General features: G+C 39.8%; 1 protein-coding gene across 1 annotated transcript in view; it reads right to left on the bottom strand.

The window, feature by feature from the left end:
* LOC149199536 (large ribosomal subunit protein bL35c-like) overlaps positions 1-13,738 on the bottom strand; it is a 38,430-nt gene extending 24,692 nt beyond the window's left edge. Inside the window, exons 1-2 of the mRNA XM_089402479.1 lie at positions 13,296-13,738; positions 10,842-10,958 (exon numbers count right to left, since the gene is read on the bottom strand). Of these exons, the coding sequence (XP_089258605.1) occupies positions 10,842-10,958; positions 13,296-13,562 (384 nt within the window). The 5' untranslated portion in view covers positions 13,563-13,738. The remainder of the gene's footprint in view (positions 1-10,841; positions 10,959-13,295) is intronic.
* Between the last annotated feature and the right edge of the window lie 540 nt (positions 13,739-14,278).

Below are 14,278 nucleotides of genomic sequence, written 5' to 3'. Positions count from 1 at the left end.
TAACCTTAGTCAGTTATGTCAGTTATGGAATCAAACATTCTTTCTCGTCAATTCCTATTCCTATGCACTTGGCCTTCTCATTTACTCTAGCTCAAAATCCACGCTTGTCTCCACTGCAAAAGGGTGATGACCAGTGAGAATAACGAACTATATTCGTTATAGTCGTTACAAATTCCAGTTGGTGTTTAATTTTAGCTACGCTCTTCTGACTGCAAAATTTGTGGAAGCTTTGTTTATGGATGTGTTGGTGGCCCGATTGATGTATGAATTGCACGACGTCAATCCATCATAAGCAAGGAAACGACCCGGATTCTACAATCACTAAGATGGGGTATGCATCTTGGTGCCTTCATTCGAAGAGATGAGTCCTGTATTTACATGGTAGTGAATACTCCAATAATGTTAATTTTGGGTATGTTCTATGCTTAGAGCAATTTATTTCAATTTTCACAGTTAGCTCAATAACTTTTCCAGATTAGCAATCACATCAGCATTAAAGTAAATTGCAGGTAGAACATAAACATAGATTGCAAAAGACAAGCCAAAACAAGAGGACACAAGATGTGGTGCTAGCCAGGGACAAACCCCAATGTGGGGAAACCCTTGATCAATTCTTCGTATATGTTCTTCAATAGTTCAGCAGATAAAGAGAGAGAGAGAGAGAGAGTACATTTACAACAGAAGTCAACACTTTGACTTATAATAGCATAGATCATCTCTAAGAAGATGATACATGAGGTAGTTGAACTCAGTTGAAGACATGTTGCTTCAACTGATTCTCCAAGGTGACTCCATCACCTATCATTGTGTTGCACCTCGTCATCATGCTATACCTCACTACATTGCATCGTGCTACACCCATCATCACTATGCTAGACCTCATTATGCTTCACCAATCATGACTGTACCCATCATTGTACTGCATCTCATTGTAGCATTTAATATCACTGTACTATACTAGCAAGTGTTGCACACAACATGCTACACTTTACTTTGTCATGATGCCCATCATTGTGTTGTAGCATTTCACATCATGTTGCCCCTTATCACAATGTTGTCATTGCTCATACTGCTGCACCATGATTGCTTGCTGTCCCATGCAAGCACCATGTCCTTGTTGTCCCATCTTCCTTTGCTGCACCATGTGACCTTGTCGTCCCATCTTCCTTTGCTACACTATGAGACCTTGTTGTCCCATCTTCGTTTGCTACACCATGAGACCTTGTTGTCCCATCTATCTTTTGTTGCACCATGAGACCATGTTGTCCCATCTTCCTTTGCTACACCATGAGACCTTGCTTTCCTTTGTTGCACCATGAGACCTTGTTGTCCCATCTATCTTTGCTGCACCATGAGACCTTGTTGTCCCATCTTCCTTTGCTGCACCATGAGACCTTGTTGTCCCATCTATCTTGCTGCCAACACACCATACAAACGCTGTTGTTTGTCACTTCATTACTGCTGTAATTTTTGGGACTGGTTAGGGCACACAACAGTCCCTAACCGTCCTCAAATCTGGCCCAGAATTGCCCTTATGAAATGCGGCCTAGGCAAGTGTAAACCCTCTGCCTCCACGCTGAAGATGAGGGTATAACATGACCCCAAAACAGCCCACGTTGTCCCATGTATCTTTGCTGTAGCTTACGGCCCACACATCAAACCAAAACAACCCTCCTTTGCCTCGGCCCTCTAGGAAGATATCTCGGCCCTCCTAACAGCAACTCGGCCTTCACATATGACCCTGAAACAGCCTCCAAAAACCCACACTGTTCGGTCTTCCTTACTGCGGCTAGGGCATGATAGATCTGTGTATTTGGGCAGCGTGAATAGGTCTTCTTCAACATGCTATGTCTCTCCTTTAGGCAACGTAGAGGATAGGTTGGGCAGCATATAGAATCAAGGGTCTCCTCCCTTGGACTGCGGCTAGATCATCCACTTTAGGACTGTGGATAGGGCATCCTCCTCCTAGATTTCTCTTCCACTAAAACCAAAAAAAGTGGAGAGAAATCAAGAGTGAAGTGTATGTGAAATGACTCTCAAGTCATCTCCTTTTATACTAAAACGTTGAGCACATGTGGGGTCATTTGGTTGCTGGCCGACCTTGACGAATTGTCTTATAACACAAATAAATTCATAACTCCATGAATACTTATCGAAATCGGATTGTTATCACCTGGATTGAACCTCAGGCTGAAGGAAGGCAATGCCGGGGTAACCACAAATCACGCTTAGCCAAGTAGCTAGCCCTACTAGGCCGGGAGAGGGCTCTCTCCATAAGGATCTCAGCCAAGACAACTGGATCAAAAAAAGGATATTAGGCTAGGTATAGTAGCACAAGGTTTGATTGAATTTTGAAGGGGTTTTGCTGGATCAGGAGGAGTTGGACAGTTAGGGCTAGGGAATTAGGTCAAAATTGCAGGGTGTTCAATGGGGCAAGGTGGGCATGAGGTTTAGCACTCTAGGGCTTGATGGGTGAGGTGTTTAAGACTGGTGAGAGGCTAGGAAGAGCATGTGATTATCATGGATCCTTCCCAAACTGTAGAAAACATATAATGGTGAATATTTTCCCAAAGCAGAGCAGTGATGTAATGAATTCTGCCTATCAACTTGAAAGCATTCACTTAGAAGCAATGAAATGATTAACAAAATACACAAAACATACTAACATATGATCACAAGAGAAGAAATTGTACTAAAACTCCATACCACATGGATCCCATAAAAATAGCTGCAATTCTTATTAATCTCCTGCTAAACTGCTACAAAATGATGTACAATCAAGGTCTGAGCATCCAGCTGAGTCCAACCCTTTACAATGAGAAAGAAGAAGAAGATATAGACATTGTTTCAACCTCCTCCCATCCTCAGGGGTCGAATCCCTAAGATGAGGAGCTAATCTAACCAACATTGAACAAGAAACTGGAATCTAGGCATCCTAACAACTTGCCTCTAAAAGTGAGGAAACTGATTCATTTGTGCTCAAAATGACTTTTAATCTAATGAATCTACCCTCTACTACTAATTACCCATCATATTTACAAGCCAAGTCATCATTTACATTAGTAAAACATCCTCCATGAGAGAAAATCCATGAACACAGTGAAAACACAGTAAAATGGCCATCCTGTGCAAAATTTTCCCTACGCGCAGCACCACTTTCAGGTCCCTTTTGGAAGCCATCCTGGCATCCAAATTGAGCTCATGATAGCTCATTGGAAAGGTCTTCAAGTCTACTTTCCAAAACACCTGGAATTGCTTCATTTGAAGCTCATTTGACCCCTCAAAAGTTGATTCTCCCAAGACTGCTTCTGTGTGTCCAAAAAATGGCAAAAAGGTCATTTTAAGGGTGTTTTTTTCTACCCCAAAAACTTAGCAAATCCATAAGGTGCATGTACTCATCGCTCTGAATCCAAAAATACAAGCCATTTGTCCATTGGGTGCCCCTAGGAAAAGCGCAGTGCCAGTGGCACTGCGCGTTGAGCCTGATTTTCTGTGTTTAAAATTTCAAAATTTGCAAAAGACAAAAACTCTTCCAAACTTGACCAAAATTGGTGAGAAGCACCATCATCAAGTATCCTGATGAGCCAAGGAAGCTTCAGCAAGCAACCTAAGCCTATCCTCCTCTTTTTTGCCCTTTAGAGCCCGCCTTAGCCTAGCTTTCATCTTTTTGACCCTCATGTTGCAAATTTTGTTTCGGGTCCTGTAATGGTAGGCCATGTGCCTGATCATCTGGTTGTCCCTATTGGCCTTCTGCAACAACTTCTCTAGGTGAAAATTGACTCTCTCAAGCCAAGTCTCTCTATCATCCTCAATTTCCTTCTCAATAGGAGACAAAGTGACCGGTGCCTCCTTGTCACCTTGTCGTTTTACCTTGAGAAGTTCCAGCTCCATGAGGACCTGCTTGTCACTCAACTGCTTGTTCTCTTGTTCCAAATATGTGATGACATACTTGGCCCTCTCCAAATTGTCCATCAATGCTTGGACTTGAGCCTCCTTTTCCTGTATGATGATGTCCTTTATTGTTTCTTCATCCTAAGCCTCTAAGTCAATTGTTTGAGTATAATGCTGCTCAGGCTCATCATGCTCTGTCAAATCAAAATCTCTCTCTTCCTCCTCATCATCAAAACTTTCCTCCGGCATCTTTTCTTTCCCTTTGTGCAGCTTTTGCACCTGTACCTGTTGTGTTGATGAAGAAAGCAAAGCCCCTTCCACATCCTGTGGAGCTAGCATTTGCCTATGAGTTGATGAAGAAGGCAAGGTCCCTTCCACATCTTGTGGAGCAAACACTTGCCTATCAGTTGCAAACAATCTCCTTGTGCCCCTCTGATATGTCTGCCTCCCTTATGTGGTTTTCTCTGACGCTGAGGTTCATCTACCATGCTTTCACTGCCACTATTTTCCTCCTCCTCATAATCTTTGTCCTCTGTGTCCATGTTGGTTGAGTTTTGAAGCCTTGAAACCCTAGAGAAGGTAATTGAGGAATGAGTTATGGTGAATAGGGGTAGGGGAAGGGGAGGTGAGCTCATTAGGGTTTGAGCTTATGAGTGAGCTTGTGAGAGTGCTAAAGAGGTTATGAGGGTTTTAGGAATTTGTTTTAGGGTTTGAGGGGGCAAGGGATAGATGGAAGTGTTTATTTGAGGGGATTAGAGTATATGGAATGAGTGGAATTTGAGGGAATTAGGATATGGGGAATGAGTGGAGGAGTGTATTTGGAACCTAGGGTTTGCAAATTTTTTACAAACAACCAACCACTTTAGAATCACAAACTGAATGTCGGAGGATAGAAGAAGGAAGGTACTTACTTTTCTGAGGGTCCAAAACAGCAAAAATGGTTTTTGGATGATGGACTGTGAGTTTTGATGCTCGCTGGCCCTACGCACAGCGCACCCTACAGGAGCACAACGCCACTCCTGAACGCGCAGCGCAGTGTAAAAATACACTGCAAAATTTCCCCAACGCACAGCGCCCTCCCTCAACGCGTAGCGATTTTTGCAGGCCACATTTGGAGGCCTTCCTGGTGTCCAAATTAGGCGTGGGATAGCTCATTGGAAAGCTTGTCGAGTCTACTTTCCAGAACATCTTGAATTTTTCAATTTGGAGCTCATTTGCCCTGTCAAAAGCTCAATCTCCCAAGACTGGTCAAAATGTGAAGAATGAGGCTGCCAAAATGCAGAGTGTTGTTTCAGTCAACTTTTGGAGGTCTTCCTCAACTCCAAATTGAGCTCATGATAGCTCATTAAAAAGCTCTTTGTGTCTAGTTATCATTTGACTCATCAAGCAAGTCTTTTGGACATTCCATCTAGGAGAAAAATTGATTTTACCAAGGTCACTCCAGAAGGGCAGCAACTCTCCTATGGCAAATGATTGTTTGGACATTTCTCCCAAACCATGAGACCTGTGTAAAAACTAAAGGAATTTTTTCTTCTTGAGTCTATGATGGACAAAAACCTCTCTCACTTTTGTCAAATTCATCTTTTCTTTCTCAAAAACATCATTTGAATAAAACCTATCCCGATGTGTGGAACAGCGGATTTGTAAAAATAAAGGGAAATGAAGGGGATGAGGGGCTTATAAATTCTTGAGAAAATTTTGGAAAGTAGGGAGGAATGTTAGGAAGCAGGGGAAAGTGGAATTTCAAGGATTGAGTGAGTGGAAGGGGTCCAAAAGGGAAAAACGCAGGCCTAACCTAGAAAAGTGTCAAATTGTAGCAATAGGCTAGGGTTTGTGGGAAAATGATGAATTTGAGGGATCAGTGATGGGAAGTGTTTAAGAAGGTATATTCAGGATAAGGGAAGGTGTACGAGCATCAGGATACAAGTTTTGCTGATGATTTGACCATCCAAGAAAAATTACCTTCAAAACCCTAAGAGAGGGAAATGAGCCTTACCTAAGCACAACTGAAGCACAAATAAGGTATAAAATGACCCATTGGAACATGAAATAATGATGACACCTCTTTGAATGATGGTACACTCAGCCGAATGGTGACATGGACCAATACTTGGAAAACTTAGGAAGGAGTGAAAACAATCCTAGACCTAATACCTAGTGACCAGATTTTACTTGAAGACTCGCTGAAATGACAAAAATTTGACTTTAACACCCTAAGACCACTTTGTAAGAGCATGTTTGATCGTTGGTGGAAGGCTGCAAAGGCTGACACTAACACGGATGATCTTTAGATCAATCCTACACCTCTCGATGAGAGGGATCCAAGAAAAATATCAGCTGCCATAAATAAGATGACCTACATGGAGTTTGGCCCTAGTTGTCAATTTTAACAAATAAGACTACTATCTTACCCTCTAATCATTTTGGTTCTGGTTGGTTGTGGCTTTGGTACCCATAAATTGGATATGTGAATATTTCATAGCAATTAGAAGGGTTTGAAAAGAATATGGAAGGCTCAATGTGTTGGTGTGATTATGTCGAGTTATCGTTGGGACTTGGTTTTGGTTTGAACTTGGGATTAAATCCCACATTCATCGCACGAATTTGGCAAATCAAAAGAAATTAGAAGGGACACTTCGACTTGCGAGGAGCCAATCCAAATCTCCTGCAAGTGTTTGGAGAATATTTCAATTGAATTCATAGAAAATGGTGGTTACAGCCTGCAAATTTCATGACCTTGCAAAAGTGGTTTGCTCTCAAAATTACATTATGAGATTTCACCTTTGAGAAAAAGGCGCTCAAACTGGTGCCTTGTCAAAGTATTGATTTCTTCATTTTTTATAGTTTTAGATTCGCAACCCGATGCAAATTTTGATGGTGTCATTTTCATGAGCCAGATTTGTGATCGTGTTGTTAATCCTCAAAGCAAAGCAAGCGCCTCTTAGTATATGGCTAATTATAGCGAGGGAATATTTTAAGCAAGGAAAATTGATGAGTTCCCACAAATTCTCGAGGAAGGATGTAGTTGAAAATTTGATGAATACTTTTCTGATGTGAGATATATGCTGGTTATATCTGCAGTGAGTAATGTTGGTTGCTCTATTTAATTATATATGTTGGTCATGTGTGCACTGTTGTGCATATCTAGCGGATTGTGAATGCATTACAATCATTGTTGCTTGTTGGTTGGAGCATTAAGTCCGTGTGTTGAAGTCCTGGCATGTACATTGAATAGAGCTATTGCACACTTGGTTGTTTGGTGCACATTTACAAAGAATATTTTGCAATGACATTGTATTGTGAGTGGGTGTTGTTTCTTCTCTATCAGTTCATAGTTGTGATCATTTTCTGACTATGAAGGAAATGGCTAAAATTGACACTTATTGAGAACTCTAATCATGTCTACTGCTCAAAGTACAGCGAAAATCAACAAAGACTCTCTCTCTGAAATTCAAACCTGTCTACAATATGCAAAAGAGAAAATTGATTTTTTGCAACTTGAATCTCAGCTACAGTGAGATGAGTTACAGAAAATTCATCATTATGAACTGGTTTTTGTTCAGGACAATCCTCTATTTGAGATTGAGATAGACTCCCATCAGCAGCAAGAATATGAAGTTGAGGTTGATTCAGATCTAGTGCCCAATGAAGGAGCAAATTTGCACAAAGATGCAGAGATTCAGTCTGCACTTCCCAAGCCCATTATCAAACCTTGGGAAGAGATTGCCAACAACAAAAATAGAACCGGTCTTGGATATGACAAGGATGTGTCCTTTCATATTCCGGGCTATTCCAAGCCCATCCAGTTTCATAGTGCTAGGTTTTTGCATGATAGTTCATATTCACCTGTTTTTGCTCCTTCTCCACAACAGCAGATTGTGAAATGCCAACGTTGTGACCGGGTTGGCCATGTGAAAGATCATTGTTTTGATCTTCATCCCTGTGAGCATTGTGGTCAATACACTCATTCTTCAAACAGATGCTTCAAAAACAAGCCTCCTACAAGAACAAAAATTCACCTTAGATGGATCACTTCTTGGCAATGGGCTTCAACAGCCAAGAAGATATCTAAATCATATCACAGAATTTTTTCACGAGTACTAAAAGGTCTTGCAGTTGAGTTTTCTCCATCTTCTCACCTTGTATCTGACAGGGGGGGAATTGATGGTCATATACAAGCTTCAAAGCCACATCAAGCGAGCCTGAGCCACAACCTGAACCTGCTACCTGAGCCTACAGCCAGAGACAACCATACCCAGATTCAGAGTTGTAGCTAGAGACACAGAAGCCCCTAAGCATGCCTTTGGTTGGTGGCCTTCCTTAAACCATTGTAGGTTGCAAACCTCCCTTTTTCCAGGTTGAAGGTCACCCACTCCAAAGCATTAAGGATCACTACCTCTAGCAGAAGACTTCAGCTTCTTGCTAGATTTGGAAGAGCTCCAGGAATCGCACTAAGTGTTCCTTTGGTTGGTGGCCTTCCTTAATCCACCACAGATTGAAGACCTCCCTTTTTCCAGTTTGAAGGTCTCCCTCTTCAAAGCATTAAGGAGCACTTCATCTAGCAGAAGACTTCAGCTTCTTGCCAAATTTGGAAGAGTTCCAGGAACTGCACTAAGCGTTCCAGTGTTGGTGGTCATCCTTAAACCATCACTAGTTGAGACTTCGAGTTCTCCCACCTTATGCCATCATCTCAGAGAGCACATTCAACTTATTGTTGTCATGCATTGTTGTATTTTGTATTAGAGCTCTCTTCTTGGACTCGTATATACCCCTTCGGATTAAGGGGGGGAATGTTGGACACCTAATCCTCTAAGGGTTGGTGTGGAATGTGAACAGTCACCGGAGTCCAAGAGACCACTTGGTATGTGAAGACTAAGGGTCACAAGGAAATGTATAAATGTACATTATTGTGAATAATAAATGAAATGAACGTTCTATCTTATCTCTTTTCTTCTCCATGGTTGTGTTAAACAAAAGGCGACTTCACTTCCCTGCCTTGTTTGCCCTAGAGAAAACTCCAAAACAGGCATTCCAAACCTCTATAAGCTAATTTCAAAGGAAAGAGAGATGAGGAACAATATAGTGTCCACAAAAGAGACTTGTATGCCAAAGGAGATGCCCTAATACCAAAATGATCACCCCAAGTCCAATACTTTTCCAATTCAGATTCAACCAATGGGGGAATCCTCCTATCCAATAAGAAAAACCTTCAGTTTCTCCTCACTAATAATTACCCCAACACCATCTGCAAAACTATCCAAACATAACATCATATCCTCAACAAAAAATTGGGTTAGTTCAGGAGTTGGAGCCAAGTCATCTACAAAGGGCCATTAAGATGCTCATTACCATCAAGATACATCTGGTTTTCCCTTGCATTCATGTTGTTTCCAACAAGTATCCAAGAGAATCGGACATCATGACATAGATATGGCACCAACAGGCAACCCTGCAAGATTGGACATATCTTCCTAGCCTAAATAATCCAATCCCCTCCCTCTCTTAGCAAACAACAACATTGTGCTAATGCATATACACTTACCTCATGCGATTATTGTAAAATTCTAAATCTGGGAGATATATTGGAAGTACCTACGCTCTAACAAATTACATCCTGAGTCTTATGTTGTTTCTATTGACTCCTTAGGCAGCCAAGGTAAACGACTTTGAAAGGCTTTTACTGCTGTAAATGGGTTTCCCACAACAAATACTTCATGCGATTATTGTAAAATTTTAAATCTGGGAGATATATTGGAAGTACCTAAGCTCTAACAAATTGCATCCTGAGTCTTATGTTGTTTACTTGTTCCTAAAGACTCCTTAGGCAGCCAAGGTAAACGACTTTGAAAGGCTTTTACTGCTGTAAATGGGTTTCCCACAACAAATACTTCATGCAATTATTGTAAAATTTTAAATCTGGGAGATATATTGGAAGTACCTAAGCTCTAACAAATTGCATCCTGAGTATGTTGTTTACTTGTTCCTAAAGACTCCTTAGGCAGCCACGGTAAATGAGTTTCAAAGGATTTTACTGCTGTAAATGGGTTTCCTACAACAAAGAAGTGTAGAAAGAAGAAGAAAATCCACTTAAATGCCATTACAAAAAGAACTAAAAACATTTTCCATCAAAGATAAAAATCTCAAACATGTTAACAACCTTTCCCCCCCTAAAATCAATATAGTCCCATGTTTAGTGAAGGACAGAAGCACAGGGCTTATCTGAAACATGGTCACGACATTTTTCCCTAAAGTCGTTATAGTGCAATGCTTGGTGAAGGACAGATATGCAGGGCTTATTTTTGTTGTTTATATAAGAGTGGATGGAAAAAAATTTAACATGTGCCTAACAGCTTATCCACACTCAATGGCATTAGATCTTCAGGTTCCCGAAAGAAATGCACCCAACTCTTCTGCCCAACTACAACCAAAAATGAATAGAATAGGAACCTCCATCTCTTGATGTTTACTTTACATATCTAGATTCAACAGAATCTGTATGGAATGGCTTTCTAAGTTCATGTACTACTATTAAATCACTGATTTTGTCCAGCTTCACCTTGATAGGTAGTATCAATACTTCTCCAATCCACTTGTTCGAGCACATGTCCTCGAACAAATCATCAATTGTTACACTAGAGTGTGCGCTAGCTAATATCAGCTTGAATGAATAACATGTCACAAAGTAAAAATGATAAACATGTTGGTTAAAGGGGAGAAATCCATTATTCATGGTTAGCTGCAGAGTGAGAAGCTTACATTTTGGACTTTTAAAAGATTCACTCAGATATTTTGACTAGTGCTCCATATAGGGACCAATTATATGGACAGCTACATGTTTTAATATGCAGGAAAATGAAAAGGTAAGTAGTTACTATGTAATAAAAGACACCGGATCGGTTTTTGAAAGAGGTTTTGTTTAGTTATAAAGATGAGATAGAACTGCTACAAACCATTTTAGATAGGCGGTTTTTCCTTTTTGTATTCTTCTTCACCAACAGATGCTGCTTCCCAGCTCGCCTACGCACTATCTTCCCACGTCCAGTCACACGGAATCTCTTAGCTGATGCCTATACAGAAAAGCATCTAAACACTTTTATTCCAAAAACCCAAAATTGGTTCTTTAGTTAACATTTGCAATACTAGGGCAAAAAAATTGAATAAAGCTCGAAAAATTCAATATACTATACAGTAAGAAGGAGTTCACTGATATTGTACGTGGCAATAATGTAAAAGAAGACAAAATAACACAATTATGCATTGCAGTTGAAGATCCTTTCCGTTCTTTCTTAGTCCCACACAAATATAAAATTCTGCTGTAGCATTCACATCTCACTAAATACCAGGCTACATAATGCTTAGAATTCCACATAAAATCTTGCATACTGCAGACCTCATATGCATATAGTACTTACATAAACAGTTCACACATCATATTTTTGGAATTGACCTCTTGATCCGGGTTTCTTATGACCAAAACCCACTTCTGCGTTTCCACTTAATGCACATGTAGGTCACGTGGCCAAATTTTCAATTCAAATTCAACTACCCCAAATTGAATGTCCAAAATGTTCAACATAGAATGCACTATCTATTAATATAAAATTTGCATACACAGATATACACAGAGAGAGAGACTCTCAAAACTTAATACACGGGTTATACACTGTTCTACGCATCAATAACTAATATAAAAAAATAATACTAATAGTGATCAAGGTTGCTATACTCATAAATAATAAATTTTGTTTAACTAAATGAAAACATTGGCTTAACAATTTAAGGAACCATACTCATATTTGATGTAACATGAACCTAACTGTACAACCCTAAAAGAAGCGGATCCAGAAAGAGAAAATATTATTTGAGGAGATCCACGCCCTCTAACAAATACCGGAGCTATTTCCATCCTATATATGGTGGCAAAGCTGGATCACAGAAATGAACATGTTTTTTAAAACTAAATTAGGTGTCTGAATGTGATTTGGACTTAACCTTAAGAGTAGAATTATGAAAACACTAAAAGCTCATGGGATTTCTGAGCGAACGGCGATAAACGAACTTTGAAGGACTGATCTCGATTTTGACCAGCTGGGGTGTACCAGACATTCAAGGAAATCTTTGGTCACTGCCACATACAGATCACTACAAACTGAACTTTGATGGAGCTACAATAAACAGCCCTTGAAAAGCAGGTGGAGGGGAACTATACGTAATGCAAGTTGTGAAACTATTCTGATTCATCTGCTGGGGAGTAGGGAAATATCCAAAAAAGAGGCTTAAGTTTTAACTGAGAACACTTGTGGCAGGACTTTGCTTTCAAAATGGTTTAGATCAGCTGAAAGCTGAAGGAAATTCTAGCCTGATCATTAACATGTGTAAGGTACTCGTAAGGTACTCAGTCATCACAAGCTAAAAACTAAATCAACTGCTAGAACTTTTCCATTACTGAAAAGCTTGGTTTGCCGTGTTAAAATTCAACTTATTAACAGAGATTTGAACCAACTCACAGATGATGTAGCAAAGATCGGAGTGATTCTGTGACCCACTAACTTGAAGATTGAGCATAGTGAAGACAGGATTGGGAAACAAGAATTTTGAAGAATTTGAAATTTTATTGTATTTGCGGGTAAGGAATTCCAACCTTAGTTGTTGATTCGTATGTGACTGTAGAATCTGTGTAATAATGTCGGTTTTAAACCTGACTAGTCTTTGGAGTATCAATAGCCATGTTGTAATCTTTTCCAATTTGTACAGATTCTTTCAAACTTTAAGAAACTTTTATTTTGGATGAGCAAAAAATACATTCAACCCTGAAATCAACATGTGCAGTGAACTTTATCTTTGACGGGAAGGGGCAGAGAAGTAGAAGAGCCAATTGTAAGACCAGAATGTTTTGAGCTAAGGATACATAGTGTATTAGATCTTAAATTCAATCATCTGTGTTATTTTGAAAATGCATTCTACGTTGTTGAAAGCGTATGAACGCATTGCGAAGGATAATACTCTGTCCTGTCATATCAAATTGTAAAACATTTTCTATAAATAATGATGAAAAGTAGTTCGTCGCCTTCATTGTTCAGCTTTCCTTCTATCTTTGACAAGAAAATACATGTAATTGGCAACCCTGAGAACTCTGCGCATACCCTGTGAAGTTTATTATTTTGCTGGAGAATTCCCTTACCTTAAAATATTACTGAAATTTCAATTTTTTGCCCAGAGTATGCCAAACAACATAAGCGAATTGTGTAGATATAAATCCTGTTGGAATGCAAGTTTTTAGGGTTTATAGGGTTTCAACAGGTCTTTGCAATCTTTGGAATATTGATTTAAAGATCAACATTTGCAAGAGAAAGAACTTCGCAGTGTTCTGAGACCAGAATTTGGAATAGAATAGCAAAATAAACCTTGTGGGTCTTCATTTTGTATCCTTTTGCAGCCACAATGGTAACGGGTTCGAACCCTGACCCTTGCCGACGAGGGTGGGTTGCAGATTGCCTGCCGAGTACCCACTGAGAAAATCCAGTGGCTCTGCTTCCATTTGAACTCAAATTCAATGAGAGCCCCTTGAAAGACAATGAGCTTAGAGGAAGAGCGGTAGAATTCAAGGCCTTCGTTGCAGGGAATATACGGGCTAGGCCTGTACCAGGCATCATAAGCATTGTGGAAGCCATCCTCTCTGAAGTCCTGTGGTATGCAGAATAACTTCCACAGGTGTATTCTAAGCTATATGGCCTTTAGGACAGCACGTTGGCATTTGTGGATAAGAATGAGCCTTTAAAATCCTTCACTTGTTTATCCTCCCTACGTTTAACATTCACAATCACGATCTATTTCGCTAATATTTTTACAGTGCCATAAAGCTGCCTGCCTAAACTCGATCACAGTCACAGTGCTAAAATCAACTTCACTAATATTTTTCCAATTTTGTACATATTTGTCACGTAGGAGGAGTATGAGGTGTGGATGTTCTTCGGGTATCCTAGCGTGTACAGTCACATCGATCGATACTAACTCTTCAAAGCCCTATTAAAGGTGTTTTTATTTTGGAATCGAGGTGTGAGAGGGTTAGTTCTTTTTCATGGCAAGGTTAATGTGTATGGTCAAAGATTGAAGATACTTAAAATATTTTCATTAGGGAAGGTTTATATTATAAATGTTACAATTAGTGGTTGAAAAAAAAAAAAGTGTTATTGATGTTAAAAGAGATGCCCATTTAAGGAAATGATGACATAAGTTTGTAGAGGACATCAATCCCTTTCCAATGAGCATTTATTTGTGTCTTAACTCTTCATAGTTTGAGAGAAAATGAATTTACAAGTTGGAAATAATATATTTTTGAAGCCACTCGATATGAGCTTACATAAGTCGAACCACATGACCCACCAAG

This window comes from Pinus tabuliformis, chromosome 2_1 (assembly GCF_031772625.1).
Source record: "Pinus tabuliformis cultivar Carrire ecotype Pingquan chromosome 2_1, CPIR1, whole genome shotgun sequence".
Classification (NCBI taxonomy): domain Eukaryota; kingdom Viridiplantae; phylum Streptophyta; class Pinopsida; order Pinales; family Pinaceae; genus Pinus; species Pinus tabuliformis.
The sequence above is the reverse complement of the archived record's forward strand: the minus strand, read 5'-3'. Positions and strand labels throughout refer to the sequence as shown.